The sequence below is a fragment of the Lucilia sericata genome, unplaced genomic scaffold (genome assembly GCF_015586225.1).
Source record: "Lucilia sericata isolate MDLA Ls3-8-SP2 unplaced genomic scaffold, ASM1558622v1 Contig004902F_arrow, whole genome shotgun sequence".
Classification (NCBI taxonomy): domain Eukaryota; kingdom Metazoa; phylum Arthropoda; class Insecta; order Diptera; family Calliphoridae; genus Lucilia; species Lucilia sericata.
Window position 1 is genome coordinate 4,016 of NW_023997380.1, and position 18,517 is coordinate 22,532.

Below are 18,517 nucleotides of genomic sequence, written 5' to 3' on the forward strand. Positions count from 1 at the left end.
CGTTCGTTCGTTCGTTCGTTCGTTCTTCGTTCGTTCGTTCGTTCGTTTTCGTTCGTTCGTTCGTTCGTTTTCGTTCGTTTCGTTCGTTCGTTCGTTCGTTCGTTCGTTTCGTTTTCGTTCGTTCGTTCGTTCGTTCGTTCGTTCGTTCGTTCGTTTTCGTTCTTTCGTTCGTTCGTTCGTTCGTTTCGTTCGTTCGTTCGTTCGTTCGTTCGTTTCGTTTTTCGTTCGTTTCGTTCGTTCGTTCGTTCGTTCGTTCGTTCGTTCGTTCGTTCGTTCGTTCGTTCGTTCGTTCGTTCGTTCGTTCGTTCGTTCGTTCGTTCGTTTCGTTCGTTCTTCGTTCGTTCGTTCGTTCGTTCGTTCGTTCGTTTCGTTCGTTCGTTCGTTTTCGTTCGTTGTTCGTTCGTTCGTTGTCGTTCGTTCGTTCGTTCGTTCGTTCGTTCGTTCGTTTCGTTCGTTCGTTCGTTCGTTCGTTCGTTCGTTCGTTCGTTCGTTCGTTCGTTCGTTCTTTGTTCGTTCGTTCGTTCGTTCGTTCGTTCGTTCGTTCGTTGTTCGTTCGTTCGTTCGTTCGTTCGTTCGTTCGTTCGTTTCGTTCGTTCGTTCGTTTTCGTTCGTTCGTTCGTTCGTTTTCGTTCGTTCGTTCTTCGTTCGTTCGTTCGTTCGTTCGTTCGTTGTTCGTTCGTTCGTTCGTTCGTTCGTTCGTTCGTTCGTTCGTTCGTTCGTTCGTTTCGTTCGTTTCTTTCGTTCGTTCGTTCGTTCGTTCGTTTCGTTCGTTCGTTCGTTCGTTCGTTCGTTCGTTCGTTCGTTCGTTCGTTCGTTCGTTCGTTCGTTCGTTCGTTCGTTCGTTCGTTCGTTCGTTCGTTCGTTCGTCGTTCGTTCGTTCGTTCGTTCGTTCGTTCGTTCGTTCTTTCGTTCGTTCGTTTCGTTCGTTCGTTCGTTCGTTCGTTCGTTCGTTCGTTCGTTCGTCGTTCGTTCGTTCGTTCGTTCTTCGTTCGTTTCGTTCGTTCGTTCGTTCGTTCGTTCGTTCGTTCGTTCTTCGTTCGTTCGTTCGTTCGTTCGTTCGTTCGTTCGTTTCGTTCGTTCGTTCGTTCGTTCTTCGTTCGTTCGTTCGTTCGCTCTTTCCTGCTGTCGTTTTGCCTCCGGTCCCTCCCTTTCTTCCTCTGCCCCCCCTTTTGTTCCCCCCTGTTTCTCTGTCTCTTCCCTCTTCCTCTCTCCTCACCCCCCCTTTGTTTCCCTTGTTTACGGAATGTTTCTAGCGTGTATTGATTAATGATTCCAAAGTGTTACAAGATTTATAATTGATTTAAACATGGAATATTTACGAAAATTTAAAAAAATAAATAAGTAATTTCATCAAATTATATTAAAATTAAATTTTAAATTGAATAAATTAAAAGCGGATGCCGCCAAGCATTAATACGCGTTTATAAATAAATTTTGAAGATAATAATAGAAATTAATTGAACTATTTAGTTTTTTTTTGAAATAACCTAGACTGAATTAAAAAACTATAAACTTATAACCGAATTTAAAAAAGTGGTTAAACTCGAAACTTAAATAGTTTTCTTAAGGTTTTATTCTTGTTAGGAATTTTTTTTATAAATAGTTATAAAACAATGGTTTATTGATTAAAAACTATTTTGTTTTATTTTATTTCAGTTACACAAAATACAGTATTCCATGACAGTGACAAGGCCTTCGAATATATGGTTGAGTTACAAACTCAAGATGTTGATTTGGATTTTTGGCTGTTGTCACGTAACATGTCCATCGTTTCGGTTAGTCCTGTTATGCAGCCTATTTTCGAAAAACGTTTAGCCGAATTGGGTGTAACATATCAGGCAAAACCTTTAATGGAAGAAATGTTGAAATTTAACGAAACTTTAAGTAGTGATAGTTCCGATTGTGAGGGTTCAGAATGTGGTCATAGTAGAACAAGAAGACAAGCTAGAGGCTTCTTCACCCACTTCCCCAGATACAGTGAGGTAAGCAAGTTAACTTAAGGGTTTGAGAATCAAGTGTCAGGGATTATTATATTTTCTTTATTTTAGATCTTGAATTATATGAACGCTTTGGCTGCTCGTTATCCTCAATATTGCCGTTATGAGTCATTGGGTCGTTCTAATGAGGGCCGTCATTTAGCTGCTTTGTCTATTTCTCTTAACAGTCGTTCGCGTCCACGTCGTGTGGCTTATATCCAGTCCGGTACTCATGGTCGTGATGGATTACTCCTTTGGCCACTTTGTACTTTGCTAACGAATTGTTGACTAATATTAAAGCTTTTACTCGTATCCTCAATGATGTGGAAATCTATGTTTTGCCTTTGGTAAATCCTGATGGTTATGAGTACACTTTCACTACGGTAAGTAAGTTATATGCTCAGAGGTCAGAATAGGTCTTAGGAATATTATCTTATTAAAGAAAAAGCAACTGAACTGTAGAGTTTCTGAATTGAGCTTTAGCTAAAGGTGGAACTTATATTTTTGACTTTCTATTTTATGTTTTAATTATATTGCAGGATCGTTTCTGGCGTAAAAACAGACATCATTATCCTGGTCGTACTTGTGCTGGTGTTGATATCAATCGTAATTTTGCCAACAATTGGAATTATCGTGGTGCCAGTCAAAATGTAAATATATCAAAGAAACTCTTAACTACTCTTAACCCTATTTTCTAAACATTTATAAATTCTTCCCTATTTAGCTTTGCTCTGAAGTCTTTTCGGGTACCTCTCCAGCCTCGGAACCCGAAACATCTGCCATTGTTCGCTACTTGGAATACAATCGTCATCGCATTAAGTTGAGTTTGGATGTTCATTCATTTGGCAAATTCATTTTCTATCCATATGGTTATTCAAGGTGAGTAAAAACTACAAAAAATTTCAATTAATTTTATCTAAAGGAAACGGAAATCTAACAATTAATTTCTATTTTCATTTTACAGAAATGCTCATGCTCCCACACGTACTTTCTTGCATTCCGTTGCCAGCCGCGCTGCCAATCAAATTGCCAAATACCGTGGCACTCACTATTCGGTGGGTACTTCATCTAGCATTTTATATGAAGCTTCCGGTGGTCTTGATGATTTTGCTTATGGTAATTTGGGCATACCCATGTCCTTTACTCTCGAGTTGCCTGGTGATAATTTCCAAGTTGCCTCCTCGGACATTATACATGTGTGCAAAGAGACATTTGCTGGTTTTATCGAATTTATTAGACATGTTAGTTTATATTAAATTAAATACATAGAGAAAAATACTTCCACTAAATCTACATTTGCATACAGGTAACTTATATTTGTATGAATGTCGATTGTAGCCACATTATATGTTTTAAGTTCCATTGAATCTTTTTTACTTTTAAATTTTAGTAGCATCTTCTTTTATTAACAAAATGTATAAATATTATCTCTTTATTTCAATTAAGTTTTGTAATTGAATTTTTTGCCTATAGTTTGTAATTTAACTGTTAATTAATTGTAGTGAAATAAATAAAAAAACAAAAATACTTTTAAATGATTTTTTTTTGAGATTTATTTAAACAGTTGTTAACTCTTTGACGACCATATAGAATATGGAATAGACTATAGACTACACTATAGACTAGACTATACTCTAGACTATAGACTAGACTATAGATTAGACTATAGACTAGACTATAGACTAGACTATAGACAAGACTATAGACTAGACTATAGACTAAACTGTAGACTAGACTATAGACTAGACTATAGACCAGACTATAGACTAGACTATAGACTAGACTAGACTATAGACTAGACTATAGACTAGACTATAGACTAGACTTAAAACTAGACTATAGACCAGACTATAGACTAGACTATAGACTAAACTGTAGACTAGACTATAGACTAAACTGTAGACTAGACTATAGACTAGACTATAGACTAGACTATAGACTAGACTATAGACTAGACTATAGACTAGACTATAGACTAGACTATAGACTAGACTATACTAGACTAAAGACTAGACTATAGACTAGACTATAGACTAGACTATAGACTAGACTATAGACTAGACTATAGACTAGACTATAGACTAGACTATAGACTAGACTATAGACTAGACTATAGACTAGACTATAGACTAGACTATAGACTATACTATAGACTAGACTATAGACTAGACTATAGACTAGACTATAGACTAGACTATAGACTAGACTATAGACTAGACTATAGACTAGACTATAGACTAGACTATAGACTAGACATAGACTAGACTATAGACTAGACTATAGACTAGACTATAGACTAGACTATAGACTAGACTATAGACTAGACTATAGACTAGACTATAGACTAGACTATAGACTAGACTATAGACTAGACTATAGACTAGACTATAGACTAGACTATAGACTAGACTATAGACTAGACTATAGACTAGACTAACTAGACTATAGACTAACTAGACTAGACTATAGACTAGACTTAAAACTAGACTTAACTAGACTATAGACCAGACTAGACTAGACTATAGACTAAACTGTAGACTAGACTATAGACTAACTGTAGACTAGACTATAGACTAGACTATAGACTAGACTATAGACTAGTCTATAGTCTATCTATAGTCTAGTCTAGACTATAGACTAGACTAGTCTATAGTCTAGTCTATAATCTAGTCTATAGTCTAGTCTATAATCTAGTCTATAGTCTAGTCTATAATCTAGTCTATAGTCTAGTCTATAGTCTGGTCTATAGTCTAGTTATAGTCTAGTCTATAGTCTAGTCTATTCTAGTCTATAGTCTAGTCTATATCTAGTCTATAGTCTAGTCTATAGTAGTCTATAGTCTAGTCTATAGTCTAGTCTTAGTCTAGTCTATAGTCTAGTCTATAGTCTAGTCTATAGTCTAGTCTATAGTCTAGTCTATAGTCTAGTCTATAGTCTAGTCTATAGTCTAGTCTATAGTCTAGTCTACAGTTTAGTCTATAGTCTAGTCTACAGTTAGTCTATAGTCTAGTCTATAGTCTGGTCTATAGTCTAGTTTTAAGTCTAGTTTTAAGTCTAGTCTATAGTCTAGTCTATAGTCTAGTCTATAGTCTAGTCTATAGTCTAGTCTATAGTCTAGTCTATAGTCTAGTCTATAGTCTAGTCTATAGTCTAGTCTATAGTCTAGTCTATAGTCTAGTCTATAGTCTAGTCTATAGTCTAGTCTATAGTCTAGTCTATAGTCTAGTCTATAGTCTAGTCTATAGTCTAGTCTATAGTCTAGTCTATAGTCTAGTCTATTGTCTAGTCTATAGTCTAGTCTATAGTCTAGTCTATAGTCTAGTCTATAGTCTAGTCTATAGTCTAGTCTATAGTCTAGTCTATAGTCTAGTCTATAGTCTAGTCTATAGTCTAGTCTATAGTCTAGTCTATAGTAGTCTATAGTCTAGTCTATAGTCTAGTCTATAGTCTAGTCTATAGTCTAGTCTATAGTCTAGTCTATAGTCTAGTCTATAGTCTAGTCTATCTATAGTCTAGTCTATAGTCTAGTCTATATTCTAGTCTAGTCTATAGTCTAGTCTTTAGTCTAGTCTATAGTCTAGTCTATAGTCTAGTCTATAGTCTAGTCTATAGTCTAGTCTATAGTCTAGTCTATAGTCTAGTCTATAGTCTAGTCTATAGTCTAGTCTACAGTTTAGTCTATAGTCTAGTCTACAGTTTAGTCTATAGTCTAGTCTATAGTCTGGTCTATAGTCTAGTTTTAAGTCTAGTCTATAGTCTAGTCTATAGTCTAGTCTATAGTCTAGTCTAGTCTATAGTCTAGTCTATAGTCTGGTCTATAGTCTAGTCTATAGTCTAGTCTACAGTTTAGTCTATAGTCTAGTCTATAGTCTTGTCTATAGTCTAGTCTATAGTCTAGTCTATAGTCTATCTATAGTCTAGTCTATAGTCTAGAGTATAGTCTAGTCTATAGTGTAGTCTATAGTCTATTCCATATTCTATATGGTCGTCAAAGAGTTAACAACTGTTTAAATAAATCTCAAAAAAAAATCATTTAAAAAGTATTTTTGTTTTTTTATTTATTTCACTACAATTAATTACAGTTAAATTACAAACTATAGGCAAAAAATTCAATTACAAAACTTAATTGAAATAAAGAGATAATATTTATACATTTTGTTAATAAAAGAAGATGCTACTAAAATTTAAAAGTAAAAAAGATTCAATGGAACTTAAAACATATAATGTGGCTACAATCGACATTCATACAAATATAAGTTACCTGTATGCAAATGTAGATTTAGTGGAAGTATTTTTCTCTATGTATTTAATTTAATATAAACTAACATGTCTAATAAATTCGATAAAACCAGCAAATGTCTCTTTGCACACATGTATAATGTCCGAGGAGGCAACTTGGAAATTATCACCAGGCAACTCGAGAGTAAAGGACATGGGTATGCCCAAATTACCATAAGCAAAATCATCAAGACCACCGGAAGCTTCATATAAAATGCTAGATGAAGTACCCACCGAATAGTGAGTGCCACGGTATTTGGCAATTTGATTGGCAGCGCGGCTGGCAACGGAATGCAAGAAAGTACGTGTGGGAGCATGAGCATTTCTGTAAAATGAAAATAGAAATTAATTGTTAGATTTCCGTTTCCTTTAGATAAAATTAATTGAAATTTTTTGTAGTTTTTACTCACCTTGAATAACCATATGGATAGAAAATGAATTTGCCAAATGAATGAACATCCAAACTCAACTTAATGCGATGACGATTGTATTCCAAGTAGCGAACAATGGCAGATGTTTCGGGTTCCGAGGCTGGAGAGGTACCCGAAAAGACTTCAGAGCAAAGCTAAATAGGGAAGAATTTATAAATGTTTAGAAAATAGGGTTAAGAGTAGTTAAGAGTTTCTTTGATATATTTACATTTTGACTGGCACCACGATAATTCCAATTGTTGGCAAAATTACGATTGATATCAACACCAGCACAAGTACGACCAGGATAATGATGTCTGTTTTTACGCCAGAAACGATCCTGCAATATAATTAAAACATAAAAATAGAAAGTCAAAAATATAAGTTCCACCTTTAGCTAAAGCTCAATTCAGAAACTCTACAGTTCAGTTGCTTTTTCTTTAATAAGATAATATTCCTAAGACCTATTCTGACCTCTGAGCATATAACTTACTTACCGTAGTGAAAGTGTACTCATAACCATCAGGATTTACCAAAGGCAAAACATAGATTTCCACATCATTGAGGATACGAGTAAAAGCTTTAATATTAGTCAACAATTCGTTAGCAAAGTACAAAGTGGCCAAAGGAGTAATCCATTCACGACCATGAGTACCGGACTGGATATAAGCCACACGACGTGGACGCGAACGACTGTTAAGAGAAATAGACAAAGCAGCTAAATGACGGCCCTCATTAGAACGACCCAATGACTCATAACGGCAATATTGAGGATAACGAGCAGCCAAAGCGTTCATATAATTCAAGATCTAAAATAAAGAAAATATAATAATCCCTGACACTTGATTCTCAAACCCTTAAGTTAACTTGCTTACCTCACTGTATCTGGGGAAGTGGGTGAAGAAGCCTCTAGCTTGTCTTCTTGTTCTACTATGACCACATTCTGAACCCTCACAATCGGAACTATCACTACTTAAAGTTTCGTTAAATTTCAACATTTCTTCCATTAAAGGTTTTGCCTGATATGTTACACCCAATTCGGCTAAACGTTTTTCGAAAATAGGCTGCATAACAGGACTAACCGAAACGATGGACATGTTACGTGACAACAGCCAAAAATCCAAATCAACATCTTGAGTTTGTAACTCAACCATATATTCGAAGGCCTTGTCACTGTCATGGAATACTGTATATTTGTTGTAACTGAAATAAAATAAAAAACAAAATAGTTTTTAATCAATAAACCATTGTTTTATAACTAATTTATAAAAAAAATTCCTAACAAGAATAAAACCTTAAGAAAACTATTTAAGTTTCGAGTTTAACCACTTTTTTAAATTCGGTTATAAGTTTATAGTTTTTTAATTCAGTCTAGGTTATTTCAAAAAAAAACTAAATAGTTCAATTAATTTCTATTATTATCTTCAAAATTTATTTATAAACGCGTATTAATGCTTGGCGGCATCCGCTTTTAATTTATTCAATTTAAAATTTAATTTTAATATAATTTGATGAAATTACTTATTTATATTTTTTTAAATTTTCGTTAAATATTCCATGTTTAAATCAATTATAAATCTTTGTAACACTTTGGAATCATTAATCAATACACGCTATAAACATTCCGTAAACAAGTTGTAAACAAAGTTGTGTTTTAGGAGATATTAATATTAATCGCCAGAGAAACAGTGGGTAACAAAATTGTTTTGCATCAGTAATAAATGGATGGACCGTAGTCAAAACGACAGCAGGAAATATCATCTAACTAACTAACTAACTAACTAACTAACTAACTAACTAACTAACTAACTAACTAACTAACTAACTAACTAACTAACTAACTAACTAACTAACTAACTAACTAACTAACTAACTAACTAACTAACTAACTAACTAACTAACTAACTAACTAACTAACTACTACTAACTACTACTAACTAACTAACTAACTACTAACTAACTAACTAACTACTAACTAACTACTAACTAACTAACTAACTAACTAACTAACTAACTAACTAACTAACTAACTAACTAACTAACTAACTAACTAACTAACTAACTAACTAACTAACTAACTAACTAACTAACTAACTAACTAACTAACTAACTAACTAACTAACTAACTAACTAACTAACTAACTAACTAACTAACTAACTAACTAACTAACTAACTAACTAACTAACTAACTAACTAACTAACTACTAACTAACTAACTAACTACTAACTAACTAACTAACTAACTACTACTACTAACAACTAACTAACTAACTAACTAACTAACTAACTAACTAACTAACTAACTACTAACTAACTAACTAACTAACTAACTAACTAACTACTAACTAACTAACTAACTAACTAACTAACTAACTAACTACTAACTAACTAACTAACTAACTAACTAACTACTAACTAACTAACTAACTAACTAACTAACTAACTAACTAACTAACTAACTAACTAACTAACTAACTAACTACTAACTAACTAACTAACTAACTACTAACTAACTAACTAACTACTAACTAACTAACTAACTAACTAACTAACTAACTAACTAACTAACTAACTAACTAACTAACTAACTAACTAACTAACTAACTACTAACTAACTAACTAACTACTAACTAACTAACTAACTAACTAACTAACTAACTAACTAACTAACTAACTAACTACTAACTAACTAACTAACTACTAACTAACTAACTAACTAACTAACTAACTACTAACTAACTAACTAACTAACTAACTAACTAACTAACTAACTAACTAACTAACTAACTACTAACTAACTAACTACTAACTAACTAACTAACTAACTAACTAACTAACTAACTAACTACCTAACTAACTAACTAACTAACTAACTAACTAACTAACTAACTAACTAACTAACTAACTAACTACTAACTAACTAACTAACTAACTAACTAACTAACTAACTAACTAACTAACTAACTAACTAACTAACTAACTAACTAACTAACTAACTAACTAACTAACTAACTAACTAACTAACTAACTAACTACTAACTAACTAACTAACTAACTAACTACTAACTAACTAACTAACTAACTAACTAACTAACTAACTAACTAACTAACTAACTAACTAACTAACTAACTAACTGACTAACTAACTAACTAACTAACTAACTAACTAACTAACTAACTAACTAACTGACTAACTAACTAACTAACTAACTAAGTAAGTAACTAACTAACTAACTAACTAACTTTCGATATTTACTCTAAACGAAATTTAAATTTTTTAATACAAAATCTAAGCAAGATTAGGGTCCGCAGTTAATCCCTCTCCCAGTTTTTGTACCTAATTAAAAGTTGTTTGTAGGGATAGGCCCAATTTCGGTTACAACACTACCTCACATTCTATTTTTTAAAGATTTTTTGTCCACGTTTGTCATTTAATGAGGTCATTTTACTATGGGAAGGAATTATAGACTACTTTTTATGCAAGATGCCACGCCCACTTATAAAATTAATATTAAAATTAACATATCTCAGAAACTGCAACAACTAAAGTTCTCAAATTTGATATGAACAATTTTGAATATAATAAAACAGTTAGTATTTAGTATCAATTAAACCGCTTTATATGGATAGGAAATACTATTAAAGCTATAATTCTCAAATTTTGCAAAAATTTTTATATATGGTTTTTAATTATATTATTTTAAGGGCAGACTGTTTGGTTTTTCCCTTCACGATTTATGTAAAGTTTTATCATCCACTGCTATCACATGAAACAAAACGAAACATGTCTTTATAAAAACAATAGCGTCTCTAAGTCAAGTGAATTATTAAATTTTATTTTAATTATTCAAATTTTAAATTAAAACATAAAAATATTCCAACATTTAAAACAAAACAAAAATTTATTAAAATATTTAAAATAAGAAAACAATATTATGTTAAATAACAAATCATCACGTGAGTAAAATCGCATAGACAAGACAGACATACTTTTTTATCTTATTAAAAAGATCGTGATAATGTTGATAATCGTCATCATTATGAACATAATGCTTGTCATTATCATGAACTGTTAACACCGGTTAATTTCAATAGTTGTAGTATGTGCTGTAGAGTGTGATTGTTATGCTAATTTGTCGGTGAATGACGAATAAATTAATTATTTAATTTTTTGTATTTTTGGTATTTATGCTGAGAGCTCTATCATCAACTTTATTTATTTTTAATAGAAACAACGTCTTCATCTGGTATTGTTTTTAAACAAAAATCCATTAAATATTCCCTGACCTTACCTTCAGCAATTTATACAATAATCATTTATTAATATTTTGTTAAATATATAATTTTAAAGAAATATCAGTTTTTTCAAAGTGGTCTTTTTTATAAATTTTTTGCAAAATAGAAAGGCGGAAGGATGGTAAAAGATCTTCCGAATTGTTGTTTAGATTTTATTGTAATTCTAATAAGAATTGTTGAAAAAAACCGGATGTAAACCCAAAGAGTGTTACGTAAATCTTACGCCCACTGTTATTGTTTTTGAACAGAGGATTAATTCAATAAATTGTTACAAATTTCAAAAGTTTGAATACAAAGTTGTTATTGTTTAAATTTGAGTTAAATCATTAAGGTTTATTTTTCAGAAATGTTTAAAAGTCCATTTACCCTTTTATCTATATAATTTCAAACAGATCATTGTCACCTTTACAGCAAAGTTGATAATGGTAGATCATCATTATCATGTAAAATAATTGTATTTCCATTAATCATGAAATCGTACTTGTTTATCATTGTATTTCAAAAGATATTGGCCAAACAAATTAAAAAGATTTAATTGTATTCATGCTTCTTCTTTCAAATGACAAAATTTGATTTATGAATAATGTCTAATTACTTTACATTTACGTTTAGAAGTAAGAAAACCTTTGGTATTAATGTAAAATTAATTAGAGAAGCCCTTTTGTAAAAACTTTTAAATTCTGTAATGCCCAAGTGATTCCACTAATGGTTGACTATGTCAAAATGAATTACCTAGAGATGTATGTATATTGAAGGAATTTTTAAAAAATTTCAAATACCCTAAGAGGTATTATTAAGACTTAATTTGTAGGCGATCGCACAAGCAATCGTATTGGTTTCATTTAATAAGCAAATCAACGTGTTATTTTCGACTGTATCCACCACTTCAGAACAGGCATGGGGGTAATGATTACACAAAGTTTTTCATTACATGGTCAATTATAATCATATGTAATGTGTGATTGAGCAATAACCAATTAAAATAACTCGTAATTCAATTACAATTTCCAATTATAATTAAATGTAATGTGTAATTGACCAATAACCAATTACTTGAAATTAAAGTTTGCCAATTACAATTACTTGTATAATTGTAGTTTTGCAATTACAATTACTTGTAATTGTAATTGAAGTTTCCAATTAAAATTACCTGTAATTGTAATTTAGGTATTACAAATTACATGTAATTATAACAAACAAAATTCAGAATTACAAGTAATTGTAATTAGAAATTCTTCAATTACAATTACAAGTAACTGTAATTGGCAACAAATCAATTACAAGTAAATGTAAATGGCAAAACTTCAATTACAATTACAAGTAATTGAAATTTGTAAAGCTTCAATTACAATTACTTCAAATGTAATAAATGTAATTGAAAATGTAGTAATTACCCCCCCCCCCAGGCCGGCTTCAAAACATGTTTGTAGATTCTAAAATGATTTCGTGACCCTATATGTGGTCTTTATACAATTATCGACTGATCCTTTCGGAATTTAAATTTTAATATAGTACTAATTGTTTCCTAAAATAGTACTTTTTAGGATTAAAAGTACTAAATACTAGACTACCTTCTTGAATAAGCGATGGTATTTGGACCAGTCTAAGGTTTAGACCATAGTTTATGAACTAATCTGTTGACTAGCCTATGGGACAGTTTATCGACTAGAATATGATAAGCCTATGGCAAGTTTAGGGTTTTGTATATGAAAAAATCAGAGATTTGGTTTAGAAATACATAAGTCCATTTACTGGTTTTGGGATTAGCTTTAAAAATATTATTTATATTCACTAATCTGTAGACTAATCTATGGATAAGTATATGTATTTGTCTATGAATTAGTCTATTGACTTGACTTGGGATTAATCTAAGGACTAGTCTAGGGTTTGATCTACAGATTAGTCTGTTTCCTTAAGTAGTACTTTTTAGAATTAAAAATACTAAATTTCTTTTCAATTGTTACGCTAGACTATATTTTTGGATAAGCTATAATATATTAACTAGTCTATGGTCTTGGCTAAACCATAGGCTATGACTAGTCTTCAATATGAACTACTCTATGAATTATTCTTATTGTGGACTAATATGTAGATACGTCTATAGCAACTCTAGGGTTTTGTATATGAACAAGTATGAGATTTGCTCTAGAAATACATAAGTCCATTCACTGGTTTATGGGCCAGTTTTGGGATTAGCTTTGAAAATAGTATATTGACTAGTCTGCGGACTAATCTATGAATAAGTCTATGTAATAGTCTATTGATTTCTCCATCGAATAGTCTATTGACTTGTCTAAGAATTCGTCTATGAACAAGTCAAAAGTTTGATCTGCAGATTAGTGCCAGTTTTGGGATTAGCTTAGAAAATAGTCTATTGAACAAGTCAAGAGTTCGATCTACAGATTAGTCTATTGACGAGTCTTTGAACAAGTGCAAGAATTTATTTACCAACTAGTCTATAGATAAGTCTATTGATTATGTCTTAGTCTATTGACTAGTCTGTTAACTATTTTATTGACTTCTCTAGGAGTATTAGTCTAAAGATTAGCCCATTGGTTAGGATTGATCTAAAGATTAGTCCATTGACATTGAGTAGTTTATATATAGTCTATTGACTTGATTAGGATTTAGTTTATGGACTAATCTAGGGTTAATTTTGAAATTTGTTTATTTTCGACCCTATTCTGAATGCGTATTTTGATGCAAATAATTTTCGGAAAATAAACACATACATATGTATGTATAGTCAAAATCGATTCATAAATAAGGGACAAATGGGCAAGGGTTATAATGAGATCCCACCCTAAATATTGGCAGTTGTGCCGTTATTTGTTGAATTACTAGCACATTTAGCATAATTATGAGGTCCAATGCCCTATTCGAGGTGGGTGGTTTAGGATTCGATCCATTTCAACCGTTTTCAAATTAAAAAACGCAGTTTTTGTCCCTTTTGAGACTTTATAACAGCGCCAAGACAACTGTACTGTATGCCATCTGAGAGTCCATTCTGTCAACCTTAAAATAGAGAATTAACATGTGACATATCTTTTTTTCTTTTTCGATATACATACATATATTCACCTAAAGATATGATAGACAAATTCCAGATTCGGATTCGATGCAGCTAAATTCTTCAGAAAAGTATACTTTGAGCTCTGGATTAAAAATTTCTCAGCCTGTATTATTATAAAAATTTTTACCTATAGTCAAGTCAAGGTTTTCATTGACTTCGTTAATTATAACCTAAAAACAATTCCAATACAATTGATAAAATTTAAAGTGCCATAATACTCTAGCCACCATTATCCATTAGATATAATATCAAAGTACCCTAACTAATATCTTGACCAACTGTAATCTCCCTTTTAACAATTTCAATACTCATCAAACTTTAGCTAAAATGCCCTAAAGCTTTTTAAGTACTTAAATGTATGCGCTTAAATTTATATGTTTGCAAATACTATCTAAAGATTTTAATAATAATTAAATATTTGTACTTTTGTTAATGTTTATTTTTGCTGACCAACCAACCACCAGTAATTCATTCATCTATTATTTACTACATATTTGCCTTTTGTAATTTTGTTTAAATACTACAGGTGTATTTGGTATTGGTGGCCTTTTGAAAAATTAACTATATAATTGTTGAAAAAGTAATAAATTATTTAAAATTAATTTTGCATTAATTTTGTGCTAGTTAATTATAAGGTTATTGTTTTCGTTACTTTGACAACTCTGTCAATCTGTGACTTGAATTATATTTAAAAAAAAAACTTTTTAAGTTTTTGAAGTTATTTATGTTTGGTATTATAACAGATCTGAATTGTTCTACATATAGTTCCCTTCTAAACACTTAGAATTAACGGTGTGCGAAATTTCATGAAAATCGGTTTAGTATTTAGAAATTTGCATTGCAGAGAAAGAAGTGGGCGTTAAATAAGGGCGTGGTTTTTTGTATAACTAACTATACATACCAGTTATGAGTATAAAATGTTATTTATTTTTCATAATAAAGAATTTATGTTACCTTTTACCACTTTCTGAAATGGGCTTTATATGGGGGCTAGAGGCAATATTAACGAATACTTAAAAAATGGTGGTTGGATTTATGCTTACACTGAATTTCGGCATTTAAAAATCCCAAAGTTTAAGTATTTTTCAACTAAAATTTTTAAATGAAATTACGAATGGGATTTATTTGAAAATCCTGGGATTTCGAAAAATCACTCACGATTGGCAGCCCTAATAAGCACAGATCGCAATTAGAAATGTTTAAAATCCATTCCATTTTTTTCACCCTGGATTTTCGGGAATCGTGATTTCCCGTTTGGCATCTCTAGTACTTAAATTACAAGGTTTACGGTTAACGGAAAGACGGACATGGGTGAATGATTCTAAAAAATCCTGAATCCTGGGATTTCCAAAAATCACTCACGATTGGCAGCCGTAATAAGTACAGATCGCAATTGGAAATGTTTAAAATCGGTCCATTTTTTTCACCCTGGATTTTCGGGAATCGAGATTTCCCGTTTGGCATCTCTAGTACTTACATTACAAGGTTTACGGCTAACGGAAAGACGGACATGGGTGAATCGACCCAGAAAATGATTCTAAAAAAATCCTGAATCCTGGGATTTCCAAAAATTACTCACGATTGGCAGCCCTAATAAGTACAGATCGCAATTGGAAATATTTAAAATCGGTCCATTTTTCACCCTGGATTTTCGGGAATCGTGATTTCTCGTTGGTATCTCTAGTACTTACATTACAAGGTTTACGGTTAACGGAAAGACGGACATGGGTGAATCGACCTAGAAAATGATTCTAAAAAAATCCTGAATCCTGGGATTTCCAAAAATCACTCATGGTTGGCAGCCCTAATAACTACAGATCGCAATTGGAAACGTTTAAAATCGGTCCATTTTTTCACCCAGGATTTTCGGGAATCGTGATTTCCCGTTTGGCATCTCTAGTACTTACATTACAAGGTTTACGCTTAACGGAAAGACGGACATAGGTGAATCGACCTAGAAAATGATTCTAAAAAAAATCCTGAATCCTAGGATTTCCAAAAATCAATCACGGTTGGCAGCCCTAATAAGTACAGATCGCAATTGGAAACGTTTAAAATCGGTCCATTTTTTCACCCAGGATTTTCGGGAATCGTGATTTCCCGTTTGGCATCTCTAGGTTTACGGTTAACGGAAAGACGGACATGGGTGAATCGACCTAGAAAATGATTCTAAAACTATTGATATACTTTAAGGTGGATAATAGGCCTTATATTTGTATGCGTCTCAAACATCAGCAAAAACCCAATAAAAATCTCTACTAAAGTGGTGGGTGCATGGTAAAAATATGTATTTTCTAAATGGTTGATCCCATTTACAGAGTGGAATATAGGATTAATGGAGCTTCGAACCTGAATCAACAGGTTGTCCTATAGTTGAATAATTTTATACAATTTAATCTTTTTAAAAGTGGGACTTGTATAATACTTCTTAATATCAACATTTTAAAGATATTTCTTCAAGTTTAAATGTTTTCCAAAAGAGGGTCTTATATGGAGGCTAGGACGATATGTGGACTGATCGTTTTAAAATTCTTTAATTTGTATTATTATGCCAAATTTCATCTGATTTATTTTAAAAATGCAACCAATAGTTTGATTATGAAATATAGATCAGATCTCTACATTTAAGATGGTGGCCATATATGTATGGACCCTGAATAATATAATCAAATGAAATTAAATATTTGTAGTATGTACCAATGCCAGGCAGACGGGTCCGGAATTCTCCAAAATAATCACCTCGGGTTTGTGAAGCATTCAAAACAATTACGGTGGTGCCTGATATAAAATATCGACTATATATGAAATCTTTTGATCTTTTCTTTCTTCTTTTAAGAAAAAATTTCAAGTTTTCAGAGTACATTTGTCTGGTTTTTGTTCCGTTCGTCATTTCTACGAACTCATTTAATTATTCTGAAACGTTTAGAAGAAATTTTGAGATAAAAGTAAAATAAATCGCTTTCATTCTCGATGCAGGGTATAATTTTTTTTTTTTTTTGTTAATGTCTCAAATATATATAAAAAAATTGGGAATAACAAATATTTAACCACAACAGAGTTGAATCATCATCAATCTGGCTATAATATAAATATGCACTGAAATTAGCATAAATCAAAAATCCAATATTTTATATATAAAACAAGTATTGTTTTTTTTTCAAAACCTAGCAACAGATCCAATAAATATTAAACGTAAAACTGAACCGGAAATACCCATTCTTTAAACAAATATGTATTCTAAAGAGGAATCATAAGAATTTGATTCAATTGAAATAAAACTTATAAAAATTGTTTGAGCTGAGAAAGTTTTAAACTGTGATAAGATATAGAAGAGAGAAAAGGATAATGCTAATAACCAAAAAAATCGAAGGACAAACATATCAACTTTTGAGATTTAAAAGTCTTAGGACCATGTTGGATCCTAGGGGCCAAGTTTTACTTAGGAACCATCAAACTTTATATATGGTTCATCTTAAACATTTCAAAATTGCCTTTAGAGTCATAAAATTAAAACTTACCCTTCATAACCGGCTAAATTACTGGCAAATGTCAAAGTGGACATTAAAGCCAGCGCAGCAGCTATTTGTAGCCACATTTTTAATTTATCGTTTGGACTCATAACTCAAATTTAAAATTTTATCAAAAGTTTAATATTTTTTACAAACTTTTGTTTTCATATGGTTTATTATTATTATTTTATTTCTATATAAATTTCCTATTAATATTGATAATTTAGATGTAAATATATGGATATGGCGTTTAGCACGTTAACACATTTTATAGCACTGGAAGTTTAATATTGCATTTTTTTATTTTGCTATGGCTTTTCAATACCTTACTTTTATTTACAAAATGCACATTTATTTTTTTTTTATAATTATTTTTATTTCCACTTTTTTTCCAATTTCTGTATGATTGAATAATTTCAATTTGTTTTGCTATTAGTTAATTTATATTTTCTTTTTCCTTCTTTTTAGTTAAGTTTGTAAACTTTTTTCTTTCATTTATATTGTATGTGATTTCTTTGGTTTTATTTAATTTTTTAACCAAAGATCAAGTTAAGCGATTTCCGTCCGATACGCTTATGTTTACGCGATCGACTAACAGTCATGCAAAAGTTTAACTTAGAAAGAAGACGTTACCGAAATATAAAATAATATCAAAACTCGTACTCAGTCAAACCGAACTGAACTGTAGATCATACAAAAAGGTGGTATTATTTTTAAAAAATAAAAAGCAACACTATGATTTTATTTATTAAAATACATTTTATAAAAAATGAAAAAAAAATAACAATTTTTATGTTTTGGTTATTAAATAGTGAGTGTCAAGGTTAAGAGAAAAAAAAATAACATCTTGTCCATCCATCCATTCGTCTCATCTAATCCATTTAGTCTGAGATGTTTTTTGTGAGAAGTGCTTGAACTGAGTATCTGTATCGCGCTTGTACTTATTGTCTGCTCGTCTAGTTGTTTCAAATTTC

At 31.4% G+C, this 18,517-nt stretch overlaps 1 protein-coding gene and 1 pseudogene across 1 annotated transcript; one reads left to right on the top strand and one right to left on the bottom strand.

Annotated features, from left to right (window-relative positions):
- Positions 1-1,656: 1,656 nt before the first annotated feature.
- Positions 1,657-3,511, top strand: LOC119615320 (annotated as a pseudogene).
- A 2,503-nt stretch (positions 3,512-6,014) lies between these two features.
- LOC119615321 (carboxypeptidase B-like) lies at positions 6,015-18,158 on the bottom strand. Its single transcript, XM_037971388.1, has 6 exons — positions 17,553-18,158; positions 7,540-7,867; positions 7,162-7,473; positions 6,894-7,004; positions 6,665-6,819; positions 6,015-6,579 (listed from the first exon to the last, which is right to left on the bottom strand). The coding sequence occupies exons 1-6, from the start codon at positions 17,651-17,653 to the stop codon at positions 6,288-6,290; spliced, it is 1,299 nt and encodes a 432-aa protein (XP_037827316.1). The 5' UTR covers positions 17,654-18,158; the 3' UTR covers positions 6,015-6,287.
- Between the last annotated feature and the right edge of the window lie 359 nt (positions 18,159-18,517).

What these genes read in the sequence shown, in the direction of transcription:
- LOC119615321 (XM_037971388.1), bottom strand. Translation starts at nt 17,653, where the DNA reads ATGAGTCCAAACGATAAATTAAAAATGTGGCTACAAATAGCTGCTGCG. An exon ending in AATTTAGCCGGTTATGAAGG is followed by an intron (nt 7,868 to 17,552) that starts GTAAGTTTTAAT and finishes ATTTTATTTCAG; the next exon opens with TTACAACAAATATACAGTAT. An exon ending in ACTTCCCCAGATACAGTGAG is followed by an intron (nt 7,474 to 7,539) that starts GTAAGCAAGTTA and finishes TCTTTATTTTAG; the next exon opens with ATCTTGAATTATATGAACGC.